This window comes from Fusarium odoratissimum, assembly GCF_000260195.1.
Source record: "Fusarium odoratissimum NRRL 54006 unplaced genomic scaffold supercont1.3, whole genome shotgun sequence".
In the NCBI taxonomy this organism is placed as follows: Eukaryota; Fungi; Ascomycota; class Sordariomycetes; order Hypocreales; family Nectriaceae; genus Fusarium; species Fusarium odoratissimum.
Genome location: NW_022158689.1, coordinates 1,283,988 through 1,300,760, shown reverse-complemented (window position 1 = coordinate 1,300,760; position 16,773 = coordinate 1,283,988). Strand labels below are relative to the sequence as shown.

The window sequence follows — 16,773 nt, the reverse complement described above, 5'->3', positions numbered from 1 at the left end:
CTGTGCGAATGATCTGACAGGGTCTGGGATAACTGTGGAGTATATGATAAGGATTTTTTTCCCACCCCGCTAGATTTTCTGTACCCGGATGAGTGTTGTCTAAGCCCAACATCCACGCCCACCTAACAACTAAATTCTTGTTGCTTCAAACCGCCAAGATGCCTCGAAAGTGGATGTAAGTACTCCGTGGTAGATACGAGACCATAGTATGCTGAAACAGATCATGTAGCGACAAAAAGTCTGCTCAGCACTTTACGCTGGTGCACCGACCGCAAAATGACCCTCTCATCCACGACGAGAATGCACCTGCAATGGTGCTCAACCCTACCCAGACCAAGAAGGGATCATCTAAATCGAAGGATCTCGATGATCTGGCTTCTGAACTAGGTTATGAGGCCGAAGATGTCCGCGCGAACGAGGGCGAGGCAGCTAGTTATGGTGTTTACTTTGATGATTCTGAATACGATTACATGCAACATCTGCGCGATCTCAACACTGGTGGCGGAGAGGTTGTTTTTGTGGAGTCGACGGCTACTGCAAACAAGGGCAAAGGAAAGCAGAAACAGTCACTTGAGGATGCACTCAAGAAGCTGGACATTGAGCAGAACGCAGGCGATATTCTCGATGACGAAATTCTTCCATCCAAGAATCTTACAAGGGTGACCTACGAGGCCCAACAGGATATTCCTGATTCTATCAAGGGATTTCAACCCGATATGGATCCTCGTCTTCGAGAAGTCCTTGAGGCCTTGGAAGACGACGCATATGTTGACGATGGTGACGACGATATTTTCAAGGAGCTTGCCAAGGACGGTCGCGAACTGGAAGATTATGAGTTTGACGGCGCAGATTTTGACGAGGATGACGGCTGGGAATCAGATGCTACAGCCAAGCCAAACAAAGAGTACAAAGATGACAACATCCCTCAACTCGTACCGACAGAGCAACCCGAGGAGGGGCCCTCTCAAGATTGGCTTGAGGATTTCAAGCAATTCAAGAAGGAGCAAAAGGGCGGCAAGGTCCCCGTTGCCCCATCACAGTCTGAAATGCAATCTAATTGGACGACAACTACTCACGGCGGCCGACGCAAGAAGAGAAAGGGAGCCCTGACGGATAACTCGAGCTATTCCATGACCTCTTCATCTTTAGTACGAACTGAACAGATGACTCTCTTGGACGCGAGGTTTGACAAAATTGAGGAGCGATACAACGAGGATATGGAGGACGACATGCAGTCGATGTCTGCCGTTTCAACCATGTCTACTGTTCAAGGGCCCGTTCGTGGTGATTTTGATAACATCATGGATGATTTCCTCGGAAACTTCACAAAACCTGGAAAGAGGACATCCAAGAAGACTAAGGCTCAAACAGGCCTTGAGCAACTGGAAGAGATTCGAAAAGGTTTGGGGCCTGCTCGAATCCGCGGCAGGATAAAATAATTGAGGATTTGGCACATGAGAGATCAACCAGATTTGAGATTGTTGGACTGGAATAAAAGAACGGAGTTCAAGGAGTAAGGGATTTTAATGAGACATGTGTTCTTGCTGGCGTGGAGATGGGATGAGACTCGATTTACATTCTGTCATGGTACGAACATTCATGTACCTTTGTCATCACGTGAGAGTGGATCCAGTGTAACAAAGCAAAGCATAGCTCTCCAGAATAGGAACTAGCTCAATGGATTAATTCTATCTCCATCACTCAACCACAGCTTGTCATAATATCCACGTCACGCCACGCATAGAGAGGGCTTCAACTCATCCTCATGTCCAGACGATTTCCTAGATGAGTGCGACGCTTGTTGCATCATCAAATCAGATGTTTTCAACTTTCGGCCAGCCAACGCGGAGTCCGTCTCCAGCGTTCAATCCTTTTGCGACGAACTCCGAGAACAAAGGCAGCGCATTCGGAATTGATAGTGCAGGCGACTCGTCAAAGACGAAGCGAACCAAGCGATCATCAGCATTTGGCGACCAGAGCGACAATGAAGCAAAGCGCAAGGCGAATAACCGGTTCAAAAACAAGGATGCCAATCTGAGTGACGGAGGCGGCAGGAACAAGAACCGGAAAAGTGACGAAAAAAAGAATAATACTGATCCGAAGAAAAACCCATTCAATACTGCCACCTTCTCCAGGAAGCAAGCAGGACAAAACACGCGGGGCAATGGATCAACTCCTTTTGTGGCGACGCGTAACGAGTCGCGACCAACTTCATCATCAAGCGCCAACTCCGACGATGAGCCTATCCCCGATACCTATCATTCCGACGATCCGCAAGCGAAAAGGGTGTACGAGCAACTGCGTAAAGATGGCATTCACCCTCCTCAGTGGCCTTCTCAACCTGGGAATCCCAAGAATAAGGCTGAAGTGACAAAGTTCCGCGAGAAATACGAAACCTACCGCAATAAGGCGCGCGCATCTCTGACGAAGGCCGGACTCATCGATGACCCAGATAAGCGCAAAACTCTCCAGGATGCTATCGATTTCAAAGGCATCTGCGAGGATATGTGCCCTGAGTACGAGAAGATCACGCGAATTAATGAAATGGACGTTCATCAGCCCGAAAAGAACCCCAAGACTACATACGCGAATACTCGTCGCATGGTCAAGAAGCTCGCTCGCTCCGCCGCTGGTCAAGAAGCGCCATTGCCCATGGACGTTCGATCCGTGCCGGCCCTCAAAAGGACATTGGACTATTTGATTGACGACCTGTTACGTGACGACGGCAACCTACCAGTCTTGCATGGGTTTTTATGGGACAGAACACGCGCAATCCGCAGAGATTTCACCTTCTTTTCGTCACTCACTCCCGACGAAATGAAGATCCAGGTCTATGTTTTGGAGAACATCGCGCGATTTCATGTTACGGCACTTCATCTTCTCACTCGAGACGGCAAAACACCCGAGGACTTCGTGGAACAGCAGGAATTAGAACAGCTTGGGAAAGCCCTCTTGTCCCTCCGCGACGCTTACGATGATTGTAATGATCAGGGCATAAGATGTGAGAATGAGCCTGAATTCCGGGCATACTACCTTATCTTCCATGCCTACGATTCGAACATCATAGAAACGTTGCAGCGTCAATGGAAACCTGCCCTCTGGAAGGACTCCAATGAGATCCGTACAGCCGTCCTACTCGTTGAGGCTCTGCAAAATACCCAAGACTTTCACGGGCCTCTGAAGGATGCGCCGTCATTAGCCGCATCAGCTGCATATCAATCATATTTCAGAATAGTTGAGGATCCTAAAGTTTCCTACACAATGGCTTGCTTCGCAGAATGCCACTTTCCCAGGCTTCGTCGCGCTATCTTGGCCGCCATCAATAGAGGTCTCGCTCGGCCTAGGGAGACGTCCAAGGACGTTACTGCCGCTGTTTTGAACAAGTTTCTTCGCTTCGATACCATCGAGCAAGCTATTGAATTTGCGGAGCTTCACAATATCGAATTTAGCCAATGCGATGAGGACCCCTCCGATGCCAGTCGCCAATACGCGAAACTGGACAGTCGTGGTTCTTTACCTCACCTTCGTCTTCAACACCAATTCTCTTACTCTCTTGTCGAAAAGAAGCGTGGCTCAAAATCCCTACCAGAACTGATACATCAAACAACCTATCAAAGCGCAAATCCTCCTAAGGCTGCAGTTAACGGTTCATCCCAAGAAAGCCTTTTTGTTCCAGAAACAAAACCTACTACCGACAAACCAACAATCCCCACTGGACCCAAAGCTACAACGTCAAACCCATTTTCATCATTTGGCAAGCCTAGTGAATCTGGAGGGGACAACAAGCCCATCAATGGCAACTCAGGTAAGACCCCATTCCCACTGTTTAATTTGCGCCAAAGATTCTGCATCCCATGGTTCTCTGCATGTTCGATTACATGTAAAGACCTTTACTTTGCAGGCGAATAGGAAATCGCATTCAGCCGGAGACTCGACAGGCCAAAGTTCTTGAGGTTTATCAAGGACAACGCATTGGCTCGAGACGAACCACTGGAAATCTGGCAAAGACACGCCTAAACCACTGGTTCTGACGTTTGTATTCGCTTAGGGACTACAATCAACGGAACCGCCTTGATTAGTGCTTCTGGTTCGCAACAAACACCACCTCAGAAAACCCCATTCGCATCTGGCTTGGCTTCGACAGCCAAGCGGCCTGCTGTCAACCCCTTCGCACCCACAACATCTGCATTTACGCCATCCTCCGTTGGCAATGTTTCTCATCTGCCGGCACTTACCCCTGAGCAGCTGCCTGGATCTGGAAACAGGCCAGTACTGAACCCGTTTGCCTCTTCTTTCAAGCCACCAACCACTTCGGGTGAGCAGGCACAGAGCAGTCCATTCAGTCGGTTTTCTGCCTCCAGTGAGAAAGATACGGCAACAGGAACGACCTTCTCCTCTCTACCAGCCACTCCGGCGGCTGCCTCAACAGAGAACACTTCTAGCAAAGGGATAACAGCAGACAAGCCACAGCTCCATGCTCCCACCATCTCCTCAGCACAACCCGCGAAGCAACCTAGCATCAACATATTGCCACCAACGCCTCAACTGTCCTCAAGTCCCTTTACTACCGTAACACAACCTCAAAAACCAACTACACCAAGCGACAGCAGTGCCACATCGCAAGCGACGATACCTTCAACACCTTTCAACCTGGACAAAACACCTACGTTAACTGGAGAACAAAGCAAGCCAGCGACGGGCATTTTTGACACACAACCCCCGACCACATCAACACCTCAATTCTCGTTCCCGTCGATTGGAACTTCATCTTTGTCCCATCCTGCATCAAACGGTGATGGTTTCCAACTCTCAACAACCCCAGCAACTACCCAAATAGCAAAGGAGCCCATCCCCTCTCCTGAACCACCATCGCCACCTCGTGACCTCTTGGGTGACTTTACCAGATGGTTCGTAACTGGCGATGGCGGACTCATGGACGAATTCCAAGCATTTATGTTGGATAATATACTACAAGGCGTGTATCGAAAATACGTCAAGGATGAAGAAGCCAGGAGACAAAAGGAGGAAGAAGACCAAGCACTCGCAGAAGCACAAAAGTTTCGCGTCTACAGTTTATCAGTCAGATACTTCTACCGCTGGAAAGAGATTGCGCGTGATCGTCGCTTGAGCCAGCTTCGTCGTAGCGGCCGAGAGCAGATGAGAGCTTACTATCAAGCACAGCGTGTAGCGCAAGCTAAGGCTCAGAGAGAAGCTGCTCGCCAAGCTGCGCGAGAGCAGGCTGAAATCGCCGAGTTGAATCGACCAGAGGAGCTGAAGGATTTACTTAAACACAAGAAGCCAAGTAAGCGCCATCAAGCAGCAGAAGAGGACGCACTGCTTGCTTCCGGTGTTCTGTCTGGAATCAACAACGAGCAGGAAGCTGTGGCCAGGATTGTGCGTAGGGTGCCATCCGCCACCAGCTCCATCTCCAGCAAACAATCGAGCTCATCTCTCGCAAGAAGTGGCTCCAAGACTAGAGCTCTTCGGCAACAGTTTGGTGATCAACCGGCCACTTTCAGACGCTCGCTGCCTCCTCTTGTTTCTCGAAATACCGAAAGTCCAGAGCCCAGTAATCGGGTCAGCAGAGTATCCGAACGCTGGCGACTCAAGGCTATGGGAATTGTGCAGATGCCTGATGGAACTGCTGTTCCGGAAAGGCTGGCGAACGAGATGCAGTATGGAAAGAAACAGTCAGCGGGCAGTATGGGCCCGCCTAGTAGTGGCTTCAATCGCCGGGCCTCTATAAGTGGCCTTGGTCATTCTGAGGAACGCCATCGATTATCTGGGTCGCACGGCACCGTCGACACCACCGAATCTGATAGTTCTGCGAAGAACAAGAGAAAGCGGGCCACCGACGATGACGGCGAGCCAGCTCAGGATGACCTGGCCAAAATCAGCTCGCATAAACGAGTAATGAGCGATGCGCAAACCCTGATCGACGAACTCCGTGCTATGAGGGAGGAGATGGAAGAGGGAGCCACTTGGTTCAAAGACCAGAATGATAGAATGCAGAGTGAACTGATCAGCAGAGGCTCGACACCCTGGGATCAAGATATATGAGAAATTGTAGATAAAGAAGCAAAGACTGCTGATAATGAGGATGAACGTACCATCCAAAGTATATACTCCTGTGGTTGGATGGAAGCGAGTTGTATACTTATTGCAACACTTGAGTCTTGACGGTTACTCCGGGTACCTGTGTCGATATGAGGTGATGGCATGATTTAGAGCTGGTTGGGAAAGGCATTGCATTATATGGAGAAATGGTCAAGCAAATATACACGTCTGCATTTAAAGTCACATCACGCATTCGCTGCCTTTTGACTCATCTCTCATTACAGTGTCTTGCCACTAAAACCCTATATGCAAAGGCCCGTATCCATAAGCACCGCGTTTGTTTACCCATGAAACTCCTCCGCTCAGAAAAGAGCAACGCAAATAAGCATCAGTACATAAGCTTACGATCGTCTGGCCTTTTTGGGTGGTGGATCAAAGACAATCCGAATATTTCGTGTTTCGCTAGGAGCTTGTGAGTCTCTGGACTGCTTTTTCCTCAGAAAGCCTTTGCCCGAACCATTACTTGGTTGTTGCACCCAAGGATTGTTGCTATCGTGGCATTCGCGTGGGAATGTAGCTGAACGGGGCGTTGTGATAGAGAAGCCGGGGCTAAACAGCGGGGATGTGATACCTGGTGTACTGCATTGTGGCCCAGCTGAGTTTGACAACAGGGGAGCGTTCGTGCAGCTTGATACACTTTCTGCTGGAGATGCATCCTCGCGATAGGGTGTGTGCAGAGGAGCTTTTGTCGGAGGCGGGTGCGGGATAGCGGTGGTGACAATGCCGAGTTTGTGGGTATCGTGCAGATTTCTGACTGCACTACTTGGGTTCCAAAGTGCAGATTTTGACAAGTTTCGTTCTTCATCCATATAGGGGGGGACGTCGTGGAAGCCAGGAGTCCTTGGTGTAACATGTGTCTGGCAACGGAACGAGAGAGAAGAGCGTCTGTTGCGTACAGAAAGCTTTTTGCGCTTCCGATGTTGCATGAAGATACATCCCGCAGAAATGAGAAGGAAAGCGGCGGCACCAACAGCAATGGCAGCAATTGAGGTGTTGGGAAGGTCATGGTTATCTCCTGGTGCAACCGAGGCAGATGGATCTACAATCGAGATGGTCCCCTCGCTGAAAACAGTGTCATTGAGTCCTATAGGGGTTCCTGGTTTGGGACGCTGTTGGCATCCAGCATTGAGAGCAACAAGGACTACACAAAGAGATGGTTAGATGAATCAAACAGCTGGGTCAAGGAACGGCTCACAATTCGATATGATTGTCTGCGAGCTATCCGCCTTGACACATGCCTGGCATTTATCAACTGCGTCGCCGAGCATGGCTTTGTCATCAGTGTCACAGTAATCATACTGTTCTCTATCGTTGGGTTCGGTGATGCCTTTCTTCAGAGCATTCCCAATCGGGCCACAAGCTTCAGATGTGACACAGGGGCCGGAACTGATGCCGGTTGCATTTGGGTAGCCAAAGATACAGTAGTCGAAAGAGTAGCGCATATTGTCTAATGGCGCAAAAGTCAGATGATGTCGAACAATTGAGTCCTTGGCATGACTTACACAAGAACCAATCCTGGTCACTTTCGTCGCCCTGCTTGAAAGCACTGTCCTGCAAACAAGCCAAGCATCTTTGGAACTTCTGGCCTGCTGCCTTCCTCTTGAAGTCATCATCGTCGCAGACAATCTCGTCGCCACGGGTTTCGTAGGAATTGGGATCGGACCGGCCAAGGCAGAACTGGGAACAGGGAGAGTTGGGTGTGACTTGTAGAGCCGAGACCGGCGTCCAGAACAAAAAGAAAGGGACAATAGATAAGAGAAACATCATGGAGGTCCGCTGTGATGTTTAATGTTTCGAAAGGAAGGTCGCTGTTTCGATAAGCGACATGAATGTTTTGATGGGTATCAAGGTCGATCTGAGGCCAGGCCAGCTGTGAAACAGCTCGATTTGGAAGATGAAGAAACGGTATCAAAGAAAATGAATATGGCGGGCTGGTATACCAGATGCCCTTGTTACAACATGTTGGTATCGGTCGTTAAATAGAAGGACATCACAACACAACACAAGTAGTAAATTAAAGGCGCCGTTTGAATGAGTGAACGGGCGAGGAGTAGAAAGGAATGAGAAGTGGACACCAAAGGCAAGAGAACTTTTGAGAACAGAGGGAAAGAGAAGAAGCGAGTTGCAGCCCCTTCTGCATATTAATTACCGTACCTAGTATACCTGGTTTCCCTACGGATAGTGTGAAGAGAGAACGAGAACGTGGGTGTCGTTCTCCATCACTCGATCAAGAACTGCAGATGCAACGCCACGCACCACATTTCACCGCACTAAGATGCATGCTCTGCCCTGTATTGCACCTTGCAAGACTCAGCTGGAGTAGTTGCCGCGATGTGGCTCCCAATCACCCAATTCTCGGTTGAGAAGTGCCGCCAACTCGTCTGTGCCGCATCGATCCATGCTTGTGATGGGAAACAACCATTCCCCAGGCGGTATCGAGGCGGCCCCAAGCAGCGAACAAGGATCGAGAGTTAGGTAGTTGGGTGGTGAAATTGGGTACGGGCGCTTAAGTTGTATGTATGAGACATAGAAAGAAAGGGTGGTGAACTGAGACGAACCAGACAGAGCCTGTTTGCGGAAGATTTTCTGGAGCCTCATTGGTTCGTGCCTGGAAAGGCCAGAAGATGGCTTTTACAAGCAGCGAATCAGAAGCAAGGAAAGTGGCAGTGTAGTTCAGGGCGGTTATCAACTTCAGGGGCCCCGACAGCCCCAGCGCTTAGTTAAGGCTGGCCCTGGGCTGTAGCCGTCATCACCAAGTCAATTCATCATCATCACATCACACCTACGAACGTGCCTGGAAACGACTACGAAGAAAAGCGCATATGAAATGAATCAATTTGAAATCTAGTCTATGAGCTCAACCAGAAAACCGTCCCATAAACACCAAAACTGCCAAAGATTCCCTTCCTGTCGAGGTATCACAACTCTCGTCTCTCGTTGCCGGTTCTTTTTTATTCTACTCGTAATCAAGCCCATATCCAATGGCATACATGCATCTCTTCCCCTTCCCGCACCACGCATGAAACACCATGAACTGTCCATTTTCCGAACTTGTGCCTCCACCAGGACCTTTCAGGCCTAGAGCTGGTGTCTTGAGAAATGGAGATGATCCCCGGGTGTAAGGGCCCTCGACCCGGTCACTCATAGCCCATTTGACATCATAGGCATCGCCTGTGTACATGTGGCTACTGAAGAAGAGCAGATACTTGCCCTGCTCTGTTCGTACCAGACTCGGAGCCTCAACCAGGGGCCCATCCTCGGAGGCGATCCGGTCCAGGATGTCCACAGGTTTGCCGATCGGTGTGGAGCCGTCCTCTGTCGAGACCTCTTGGAGTCGGATGGGAGTTCCCGAGCCGTTGTTGAGAGCGTTGCCGTCGACTTTATAGACGACATATCGTTTGTTTGTGGACTCGTCAAAGAAACCCGCCGGGTCGATCGCGCCGCCTTCGTCACGTGGGCAGGCGAATGGCTTGGGATCCATCGTATACGGACCGGTGCTGTTGTGGGATCGTGCAACTCCGATACAATGTCCACCTTCAGGAAGTTCTCCAGAAAAGTACATTATATACGAGTCATCCTCCAGCTTCCGCACGTCAGGGGCCCAATAATTTCTGCCACTCGTCCATCCGTCTCCCGGGAGGGCATCTTGCTGGAGATGAGTCCACTCGCCAAAGAGATCATCTGCCACAGCGACCTGGATGTGGTAGCCACCACCACTTGTTGCAAAAGACACCCAGTGGTCGTCTTGGTCTTGAACAAGGCATGGGTCGGGGAAGTTGACATCTAGTCGTGGGGAGAAAGACTTGCCGCGACCTTTATGTCTTCGACTCAAGTGCTGCTTTGGCGGTGGCAATACGAAAGGTCGAAGAACAGGAGACGATATGTTTGCTGGTAGGGCTGATGCAGTGTCGAAAAGAGAGACGGAGAGAATGAAGAAGATGATTCGCCCCCAGAGGCTCGATGAAACGGGCATGACGGGCATGTCCTCTGAACTCAAAACTTTCTGGCACGCTGGCACCGCAGCATATAAATCGTTCAGCTGAGCCTCAATCTCGGTATCAGTTAATCTCGATGTCATGTATAGTCGATCACTGGGTCCGAGTAAAGCTGAAGGCTAAGTGATCAACAAGCTCTGACGTTGAGTTGTGAATCCTTGACCCAGATGAGAACTTGGCAAGTATTTATACCCCAAGAAAAAACAGACTTTGCAGAACAAGGTTCGAGGAGAATACGCCTGCAAAGTGTAGATAGGCGCCTCATTCAATGACTGGTCTTGTTGGGGGTATTTTTCATGTATGAGCGACTCTAGTTGATCTCAGGGAGAAGAGGCTTTGATATCAGAACCTTAGACGAGCAAACGCACAACTAACCTCCGCGTTTTCCTCACTTTATACTTCTACTCTTACAGCCACAGGCCAAGCCATGGGACCTACTTCCACCACCTACTACGTGACCCTCTTTGCTATCACGCCAATACACTCTCAAGCAGGACAGAAACGGTCAACTAGACGCTCTCTTGACAACGGTCTAATCTTAAGGCTATCCCTGGTCTTAATACGAGCAGGCAAAGGAAGGGACCAAAAATCCAGCCAGTCCAAGTAAACGCCCAAGCCGGGATATCCCTCATCACTATGCTGTGTCATGCGCTGGCTAACAGAGTTGTAGCGACTTGAATCCTCTGCTTAGCGAACAGGCTGCTGCGGTGGAAGTCCACTCCTTCAACTATGAAACAGGGACAGCTGTTACTCGAGATGCGTTGCTGGAGCCTGATTCGTCCAATGTTTCCACCCAGGTCCAATGTTTTGTTTGGCCAAGACTGGTTCCTTTTTGATCTGCGACTAATACGACAACGGTTGGATTGTTACTCGGCCGTACGTATCAGGGACTTTCCAGTGTTCCTCCTGTGGAACCCTGACTCTCAACTAGACTACCTTATGCTCTCACTTATTTCGTGCCCAGAAAATGTGTTATCATACTTACAGTAGCCTCATGACAACACATGCATTGCCCAGACTTGATGGACGTTTCATGACGATGGGACCTCAGATCGGATTTCAACAATACCGTAACACCAAGAGCCACCGTATTACGTGACCGCTACATTATGTGTCATGTGTCAGTGTACCCCAACCACGCATCAGTCCTTACACACAGCGGTCACAAGCATAAACTACGGCAGATAGGCATGATCCAACCTCATACATTCACACATCCTAGACAGAAGGTTACCACAGAGACATGCGGTAGTTTTATCGTGCTTTGCATTGAGTGCCTTGCATCTACTCCTACCAGGATTTTCGAACCAAAAACGCCATGATAACCCCAAAAACAATTTCAAGCAGCCAAAAACGGCACGAGAGCAAGAATATGGTACAGCAAACAGACCACTCCTTGCCAGCAGACCCTACGTCTCGGGTATCAAGATCTGCCTTCAGGTTTCGGCCCATACCCAAACTTGGCCTGGATTCCATTAGTCGCTGTCGCTGTCCATAGCCTCGCCCTTGGCAGCCTTCTTAGCAGCCTTTGCCGCCTTTTTCTCCGCCTTTCTTCGTTTGCGCTCAGCCTTCTCTTCAGCAGTCTCGCCATCGTGCTTCTTGCGCTTCTTGTCCTTGCTGTCGTCAGCAGCAGGTGAAGAGGGAGTGGCAGCCTCCTCCATAGGAGTATCCTCAGCCTCGGAGGCCTTGGCAGGAGCGGCAGCAGCGGCGGCGGCAGAGGCATCGCTGGTGCTGAAATCCTTGTATTCGGAGCTCCACTTGGCAGGAGTGGCATCGTTAGGGCGGCCGTACTTGTCGAGTTTGCCGTCAGCCTTGAGCTTCTTCTTCTCAAGAGCAACAGGGCCAAGACCCCAGCGGCGGGGGTAGAGGTCGCGCTCCATGATGCAGCGCTTGACCTTGGCAACGACGCCGTGATCGCAGGTGGACATCTCGACAGTGGACATCTGAGCGATACCTAGAGCAATGGCTTCGCCCTTGGTGGTCATAAGAACGACTTCCTCATGATGCTCAATGGCAGACTCTGTCAATGAATTAGTGAATTGCGACATGAATTATCGTTTGAGGACTTACCGTATCGAAGAAGACCGGGAAGCATGAGCTTGGCACCATAGCAGACAGCGTTGACAGCACTGTCCTTGACGACAAGTCGCTTGTAAGAAGTCAGGAGAGTCTCAAGAGGAGAGATAACCTTGCGAAGGTAAGACTCGTCGCGGGTGTTGTCCATTTGCCACTGGGCGTCGAGAACATCGTGGAGAGTGACCAGGCCCTTGGACTCATCCATGGCACCACTGCGGACACGTCGAAGCTCCTGCATGTGGCCACCGACACCGAGAAGGAGACCCAAGTGGACACAGAGGGTTCGGATATAAGTACCAGCCTCGCAGCTGACCCAGAAGACACCGAGGTGTCGGTCGTTGTCGAACTCGATAAGCTTGCTCTCGTGAATGGTTCGGATACGGAGCTGACGCTTGACGGCAGAGATCAGAGGGGGGCGCTGGAAGAGCGCACCGGTAAGGGTCTCGAGAGCGCGGGCGAACTGGGCCTGACCGCCGGGCAGCTTGTCGTGAAGGCGGATGACAGCCACATACTCCTTTCCGGCACCCTGCTGGGACTTGACAAGACGAGTGGCGCGGTCAATGCAAACGATCAAACAACCAGTGACCTTGGGATCGAGGGTACCACTGTGTCCAGTCTTTTCGCATCTGTAGGCAATATCGTTAGCAGATAGTTCGACTTGGACGCGCACTTTGACGCGATACTCTTGGTTTGAAAATTTTCGTACCGTAGAATGCGCTTGACCCAAGCGACGACCTCGTGAGAAGAAGGGTTAGAGGGCTTGTCGAGGTTGATGACACCAGAGCTGATGTATTGCTTAAGATCGCGCTTCAGAGGAGAGCAGCCGTTGGGGATGGGAGTGAAGTGGCCTGTTCGGACAAGAACTGCAAGTTTTGAAGATTACCAGTTAGTCTTTGAATTTTGAAGAAGGTATCAATTGAGGCTCCACAAGCCACCAGAAAATATCAAAAACGCGCTTCAATCATCGAATTGCACCAGGAAACTCACGCTTGTCGTAGTTCTTGAGCAGCAGAGGCCACTGGCTGGTGTCGAGAGAAGGAGTGGTCGCCTGGGGCTTGATGGTGTACTCCTCCTCCTCTGTTGTCGTCTTCTTGACGACCGCGACGTCCTTGGACATTGTGAACGGAATGTAGTTTCCCTTTTGGAAATTGTGTGATATACCGGGTGAAGCGCGGCAGGTGCTTCTTTGCGACAGGAGGGAAGAAACGGAAGGTGCGAGTCGTTGGTTTCCTCAGTGTCTTGCCCGGTGTTGTTGGAAGCTTCCAAATTTTTTTTTCTCTGGTCGGATTTCATTGTGGGGACCGAAGGAAGCTGCGACCGGTGTGTGGCGGCAATTGAACACTAATCCTGTTTTGGTTACCTCGGCTGCTTTTAGCCACAGCAGCCACCACTGGGATCTACCAAGTTCTGTCCTCACTTTTACTCATTCGACAGAGACATCACAACAGCGAAGACTTCAACGATATGCCTCAAGATACCGGTTGACTTTCAGTGGGAACTTTCAAGATTAGGTGGCTCTAGCTAGACTGTCCCGTGCATCATGCTGCAAGTGCAAGTTCACAGTGGAGCTATATATATATTTCATTCAGTTCAAATCGTGACATATCAATAGTGGTATCCCAACCTTCAACGCCAAGCTAACAGGAGGAAAAAACAGAGCGACAACTATGTTATCAGGCTCGTAGCACAGTCGAGCCTACGGGTCACGATCCATTCGGCCATTATCTTCGTGATGTCCATACGGGTTATGGTATCCGTATGACTGATTCATATGGGTGATCCCTTCTGGAAAGTAACCTGGCTGCGGAGCAGTCGTCCGACTTGACTCTCCATAGGGATTGATGCCGGTCTGATATATTCCTATGCCCGCATGAGGGTTTTCCACGGGTGTCATCTCATACTCTTCCCCTTGGAGGCCCTTGCCTTTTGAGTTGACTGAGTTGACAGAAGAGTCATCTCCACCCAAAGCAACCCCTATCTGAGAGCTGCTTGGATCTGGTTGATACATTGAAGGGAACATCTGGGGAAATTGTGATTGGCTGTTCATCGCCGGAGTCATCTGCTGGTTGGGAGCCATGACTGGCCAGTGAGCGAGCTTGAGTTCAGTTGCGCTGACGGGACTGTTATACTGCGAGGCGTATGGTGACACATGGTGCGGAAACAGATGCTCGGATCGAACACTGACTGGCGATTCGTCCCAGCTTCTCAGTGGCTTCTGGCTGAGAGGAGTGTCGCGAGTTTCGCGAGGGATAGTTAGTGGAGTGGGCCAGGAATTGTTGTGTTTCGTTTCCAGCATGCTGAGGAATGCCCTTCTTCGTCTCCTACCGCGCCAGATGATACAAAATCCAAGGATAAATAAGATGAAGGCCACACCTCCAGCGGCGATGCCCACCTTGGCACCGAGACTAATAGGACCCTGGTCGAGCCAGTCTGGGTTCACAGAAGCAACTGGCGTTGGCTCTGTGACATTGACGTCGTCTCTAGAGAATATGCCTCCTTCTGTAGAGACCAAGGTACCAGGCTGTGGTTTCTGTTCACACCCAGCTTGAAGAACAGTGATAACTGTTTATGGTTAGTATATGAGCCAGCAGGAGAATTGATTATCAGCAGACATACAATTGGCAAGGAAATGGTTGTCGCCTGCTTGGAGGCACTCGGTGCATCCAATAAAATCAGCCGTGTCGTGAATAGGCCAATTATCGCAATAGTCGTAGCTTTCGACGTCTAAGGATAAGTTGCGGTATATTATAGCGTCGCGGAACGGCCCACAGGCTTTTCTGTCGAGTATTAGACGAAAGTCGGGTACAAAAGAAGGATATCACTGACGAGGTCAAACAAGGTGTGTCTATTGTGTTCTTATTGTCAGGAATTCCGAAGAGGCAATACGAGGTTGCGTAACGCAAGTTGTCTAGAGATGATCAGTCCTCGGTTTTCATGATGAAACGTAAAATCTCAACCTACAGAGGTAGTATTGCTGGTCTGTTTGATTGTTCTTAGTAGTGTAGTCGCTGCTTTGCTCACACGTCAGGCACTGTTGAAATACGATGCCTGCGCCACTGGTATAATCGCCTTCCTGGCAGACGACATCATCGTTTGTAGTCGCATCGAGAACATTGCCACATACTGTTCCACAGGGAGAATTGTCTGCAACGAGAATTGCAGCAGCTGGACCGAGCAGGCTCAGGCCTGTTGTTATCAATGTTAAACCACGCATCGCTGATGAAGCCGGCGGTAAGTTGTAAGGCCGAGTTGTGGATGACCTTCAGTGGCAGGACCAGCTTTACCAGTTTGGCCGCCGATAAGAAACCAAGCTGAAGAGGACGGTGCCCAATGGAGGGGATGGGTCCGATGTGTTACACCAGATGATAGGTAAAGCAGAGTTTTATCTGCGCGCGCAGTAGGACGAAGTTTGCCGCCTTTGAGGGATCCTTGAGGGCCGGTTGACTATCGGCCGCGTCTTACTCTTATATCAGACCCGGTCGATTCTAAGGGCTCAGAGACGTCGTGACATGTGTGACACATGCCATGTGCCAACCGCGCTTCTTGTGTCTGGCGCGAAAAATGAAGCGATTGTGGGGGAATCTGCTGTTCCAGCGCGGCTGTAGGTATGCAGAACTTGTGTCAGAGAGCAAGTCAATGTGAACGATGCAAGTGATGAGTTGAAATGGCGTGGTGATGAAAAGCCTAGAAAGCGTCAACTGCACCGCTATGGTTGCAGAGGCGCATATGTAAAACTACATGCCGTTCATGTCTGATTGGGGCCAAAGTTCCACCTCTCTTCTCCCAGCCTCCACATCCTCGAGAGGTGATAGCTGCTTTGTGGTAAGAATCGACCATGATCCTCGCTAGGATTGGTCGGCATCGACGGGCGCGGTCTGTTCTTTATCCCAGTCTCAAATTGTGATGGTGTTGAGAGAGGATGGTATATGAGGGGAACCAGCCACTCACAATCGCTATCACGACAACCGCCAACCCCATCGAAGCGGTGCTGCAAGGCCCCCGGTTCTTTCACACTAGCCCCGGCGGCTACAGGCTCAAATGATTGACTATCCAAGCCCCATCCACCCAAATCGCCCTGTCTAGCGCCCCTCTAACGGCCTTTCGGATACTGCTCTCCACGGCACCTATCGTTGCACATTGGTGATGACTTGAAGCTTTGATTTCTCAAGAATGAGCCACAAGTGCTTATAGACTCTGTTTTTTCATGTCACCGGCATTGCATGATTTCCTTTTCGGTATTACGGATTGAATGTGGCTATTTGCAAATATGTACTAGATTTCTGCGAGGTTGGGCAAGTTTGTGGTGCAAGCATAGATATCTTATTGGTTTTTGTGGCCATCACATGGATACGGAGGTGAAAGGAAGCCATACAAGCCTTATCATTTCTCTCTAAAGTGTTCGTTCTTAATAAACTCCTGCCTTGGGCATTGCACCACTTACTCCAACTGTCTTGCTTACCTAAACATGGAACCTCGGGAAATGTGTAAATTCCCACAATTCGGCGGCCTCGTCGCAATCTCGGCCCCACCTCGTTCCGAAGCTGTCTTCACTGGTATTTGTACATAGGCCGTGAGTATTAAGATA

At 50.1% G+C, this 16,773-nt stretch overlaps 7 protein-coding genes across 7 annotated transcripts; 2 read left to right on the top strand and 5 right to left on the bottom strand.

Moving 5' to 3' along the window:
• Window positions 1-158: 158 nt before the first annotated feature.
• On the top strand, window positions 159-1,439 carry FOIG_02865 (uncharacterized protein; the record flags this gene model as incomplete). The annotated part of the gene is made up of 2 exons (XM_031200313.1): window positions 159-175; window positions 230-1,439. The coding sequence occupies 2 exons, from the start codon at window positions 159-161 to the stop codon at window positions 1,437-1,439; spliced, it is 1,227 nt and encodes a 408-aa protein (XP_031070081.1).
• A 346-nt stretch (window positions 1,440-1,785) lies between these two features.
• On the top strand, window positions 1,786-3,909 carry FOIG_02864 (uncharacterized protein; the record flags this gene model as incomplete). Its single annotated transcript, XM_031200312.1, has 1 exon — window positions 1,786-3,909. The coding sequence occupies one exon, from the start codon at window positions 1,786-1,788 to the stop codon at window positions 3,907-3,909; it is 2,124 nt and encodes a 707-aa protein (XP_031070080.1).
• An 88-nt stretch (window positions 3,910-3,997) lies between these two features.
• Window positions 3,998-5,445, bottom strand: FOIG_02863 (uncharacterized protein). The gene has a single exon (XM_031200311.1). The coding sequence runs from the start codon at window positions 4,524-4,526 to the stop codon at window positions 4,218-4,220; it is 309 nt and encodes a 102-aa protein (XP_031070079.1). The 5' UTR covers window positions 4,527-5,445; the 3' UTR covers window positions 3,998-4,217.
• Window positions 5,446-6,174: 729 nt separating this feature from the next.
• On the bottom strand, window positions 6,175-8,306 carry FOIG_02862 (uncharacterized protein). The gene is made up of 3 exons (XM_031200310.1): window positions 7,620-8,306; window positions 7,313-7,564; window positions 6,175-7,258 (listed from the first exon to the last, which is right to left on the bottom strand). Exons 1-3 carry the CDS (start codon window positions 7,882-7,884, stop codon window positions 6,459-6,461), a joined length of 1,317 nt encoding a protein of 438 aa, XP_031070078.1. The 5' UTR covers window positions 7,885-8,306; the 3' UTR covers window positions 6,175-6,458.
• Window positions 8,307-8,902: 596 nt separating this feature from the next.
• On the bottom strand, window positions 8,903-10,494 carry FOIG_02861 (uncharacterized protein). Its single transcript, XM_031200309.1, has one exon. It carries the CDS (start codon window positions 10,193-10,195, stop codon window positions 9,074-9,076), a length of 1,122 nt encoding a protein of 373 aa, XP_031070077.1. The 5' UTR covers window positions 10,196-10,494; the 3' UTR covers window positions 8,903-9,073.
• Window positions 10,495-11,259: 765 nt separating this feature from the next.
• FOIG_02860 (centromere/microtubule-binding protein cbf5) lies at window positions 11,260-13,468 on the bottom strand. Its single transcript, XM_031200308.1, has 4 exons — window positions 13,176-13,468; window positions 12,895-13,051; window positions 12,183-12,814; window positions 11,260-12,132 (listed from the first exon to the last, which is right to left on the bottom strand). The coding sequence occupies exons 1-4, from the start codon at window positions 13,303-13,305 to the stop codon at window positions 11,588-11,590; spliced, it is 1,464 nt and encodes a 487-aa protein (XP_031070076.1). The 5' UTR covers window positions 13,306-13,468; the 3' UTR covers window positions 11,260-11,587.
• Window positions 13,469-13,676: 208 nt separating this feature from the next.
• Window positions 13,677-16,098, bottom strand: FOIG_02859 (uncharacterized protein). The gene is made up of 4 exons (XM_031200307.1): window positions 15,150-16,098; window positions 15,015-15,096; window positions 14,805-14,965; window positions 13,677-14,750 (listed from the first exon to the last, which is right to left on the bottom strand). Exons 1-4 carry the CDS (start codon window positions 15,400-15,402, stop codon window positions 13,885-13,887), a joined length of 1,362 nt encoding a protein of 453 aa, XP_031070075.1. The 5' UTR covers window positions 15,403-16,098; the 3' UTR covers window positions 13,677-13,884.
• Between the last annotated feature and the right edge of the window lie 675 nt (window positions 16,099-16,773).

Coding starts and splice junctions, on each gene's coding strand:
- FOIG_02860 (XM_031200308.1), bottom strand. CDS start 13,305: ATGTCCAAGGACGTCGCGGTCGTCAAGAAGACGACAACAGAGGAGGAG. Junction 13,052..13,175: donor GCTCAAGAACTACGACAAGC/GTGAGTTTCCTG, acceptor CAAAACTTGCAG/TTCTTGTCCGAACAGGCCAC. Junction 12,133..12,182: donor TCCCGGTCTTCTTCGATACG/GTAAGTCCTCAA, acceptor ATTCATTGACAG/AGTCTGCCATTGAGCATCAT.
- FOIG_02859 (XM_031200307.1), bottom strand. CDS start 15,402: ATGCGTGGTTTAACATTGATAACAACAGGCCTGAGCCTGCTCGGTCCA. Junction 15,097..15,149: donor AGACCAGCAATACTACCTCT/GTAGGTTGAGAT, acceptor GATCATCTCTAG/ACAACTTGCGTTACGCAACC. Junction 14,751..14,804: donor CAACCATTTCCTTGCCAATT/GTATGTCTGCTG, acceptor AACCATAAACAG/TTATCACTGTTCTTCAAGCT.
- FOIG_02862 (XM_031200310.1), bottom strand. CDS start 7,884: ATGATGTTTCTCTTATCTATTGTCCCTTTCTTTTTGTTCTGGACGCCG. Junction 7,565..7,619: donor TGACCAGGATTGGTTCTTGT/GTAAGTCATGCC, acceptor TTGCGCCATTAG/ACAATATGCGCTACTCTTTC. Junction 7,259..7,312: donor GCAGACAATCATATCGAATT/GTGAGCCGTTCC, acceptor CTCTTTGTGTAG/TCCTTGTTGCTCTCAATGCT.
- FOIG_02863 (XM_031200311.1), bottom strand. CDS start 4,526: ATGTTGATGCTAGGTTGCTTCGCGGGTTGTGCTGAGGAGATGGTGGGA.
- FOIG_02861 (XM_031200309.1), bottom strand. CDS start 10,195: ATGACATCGAGATTAACTGATACCGAGATTGAGGCTCAGCTGAACGAT.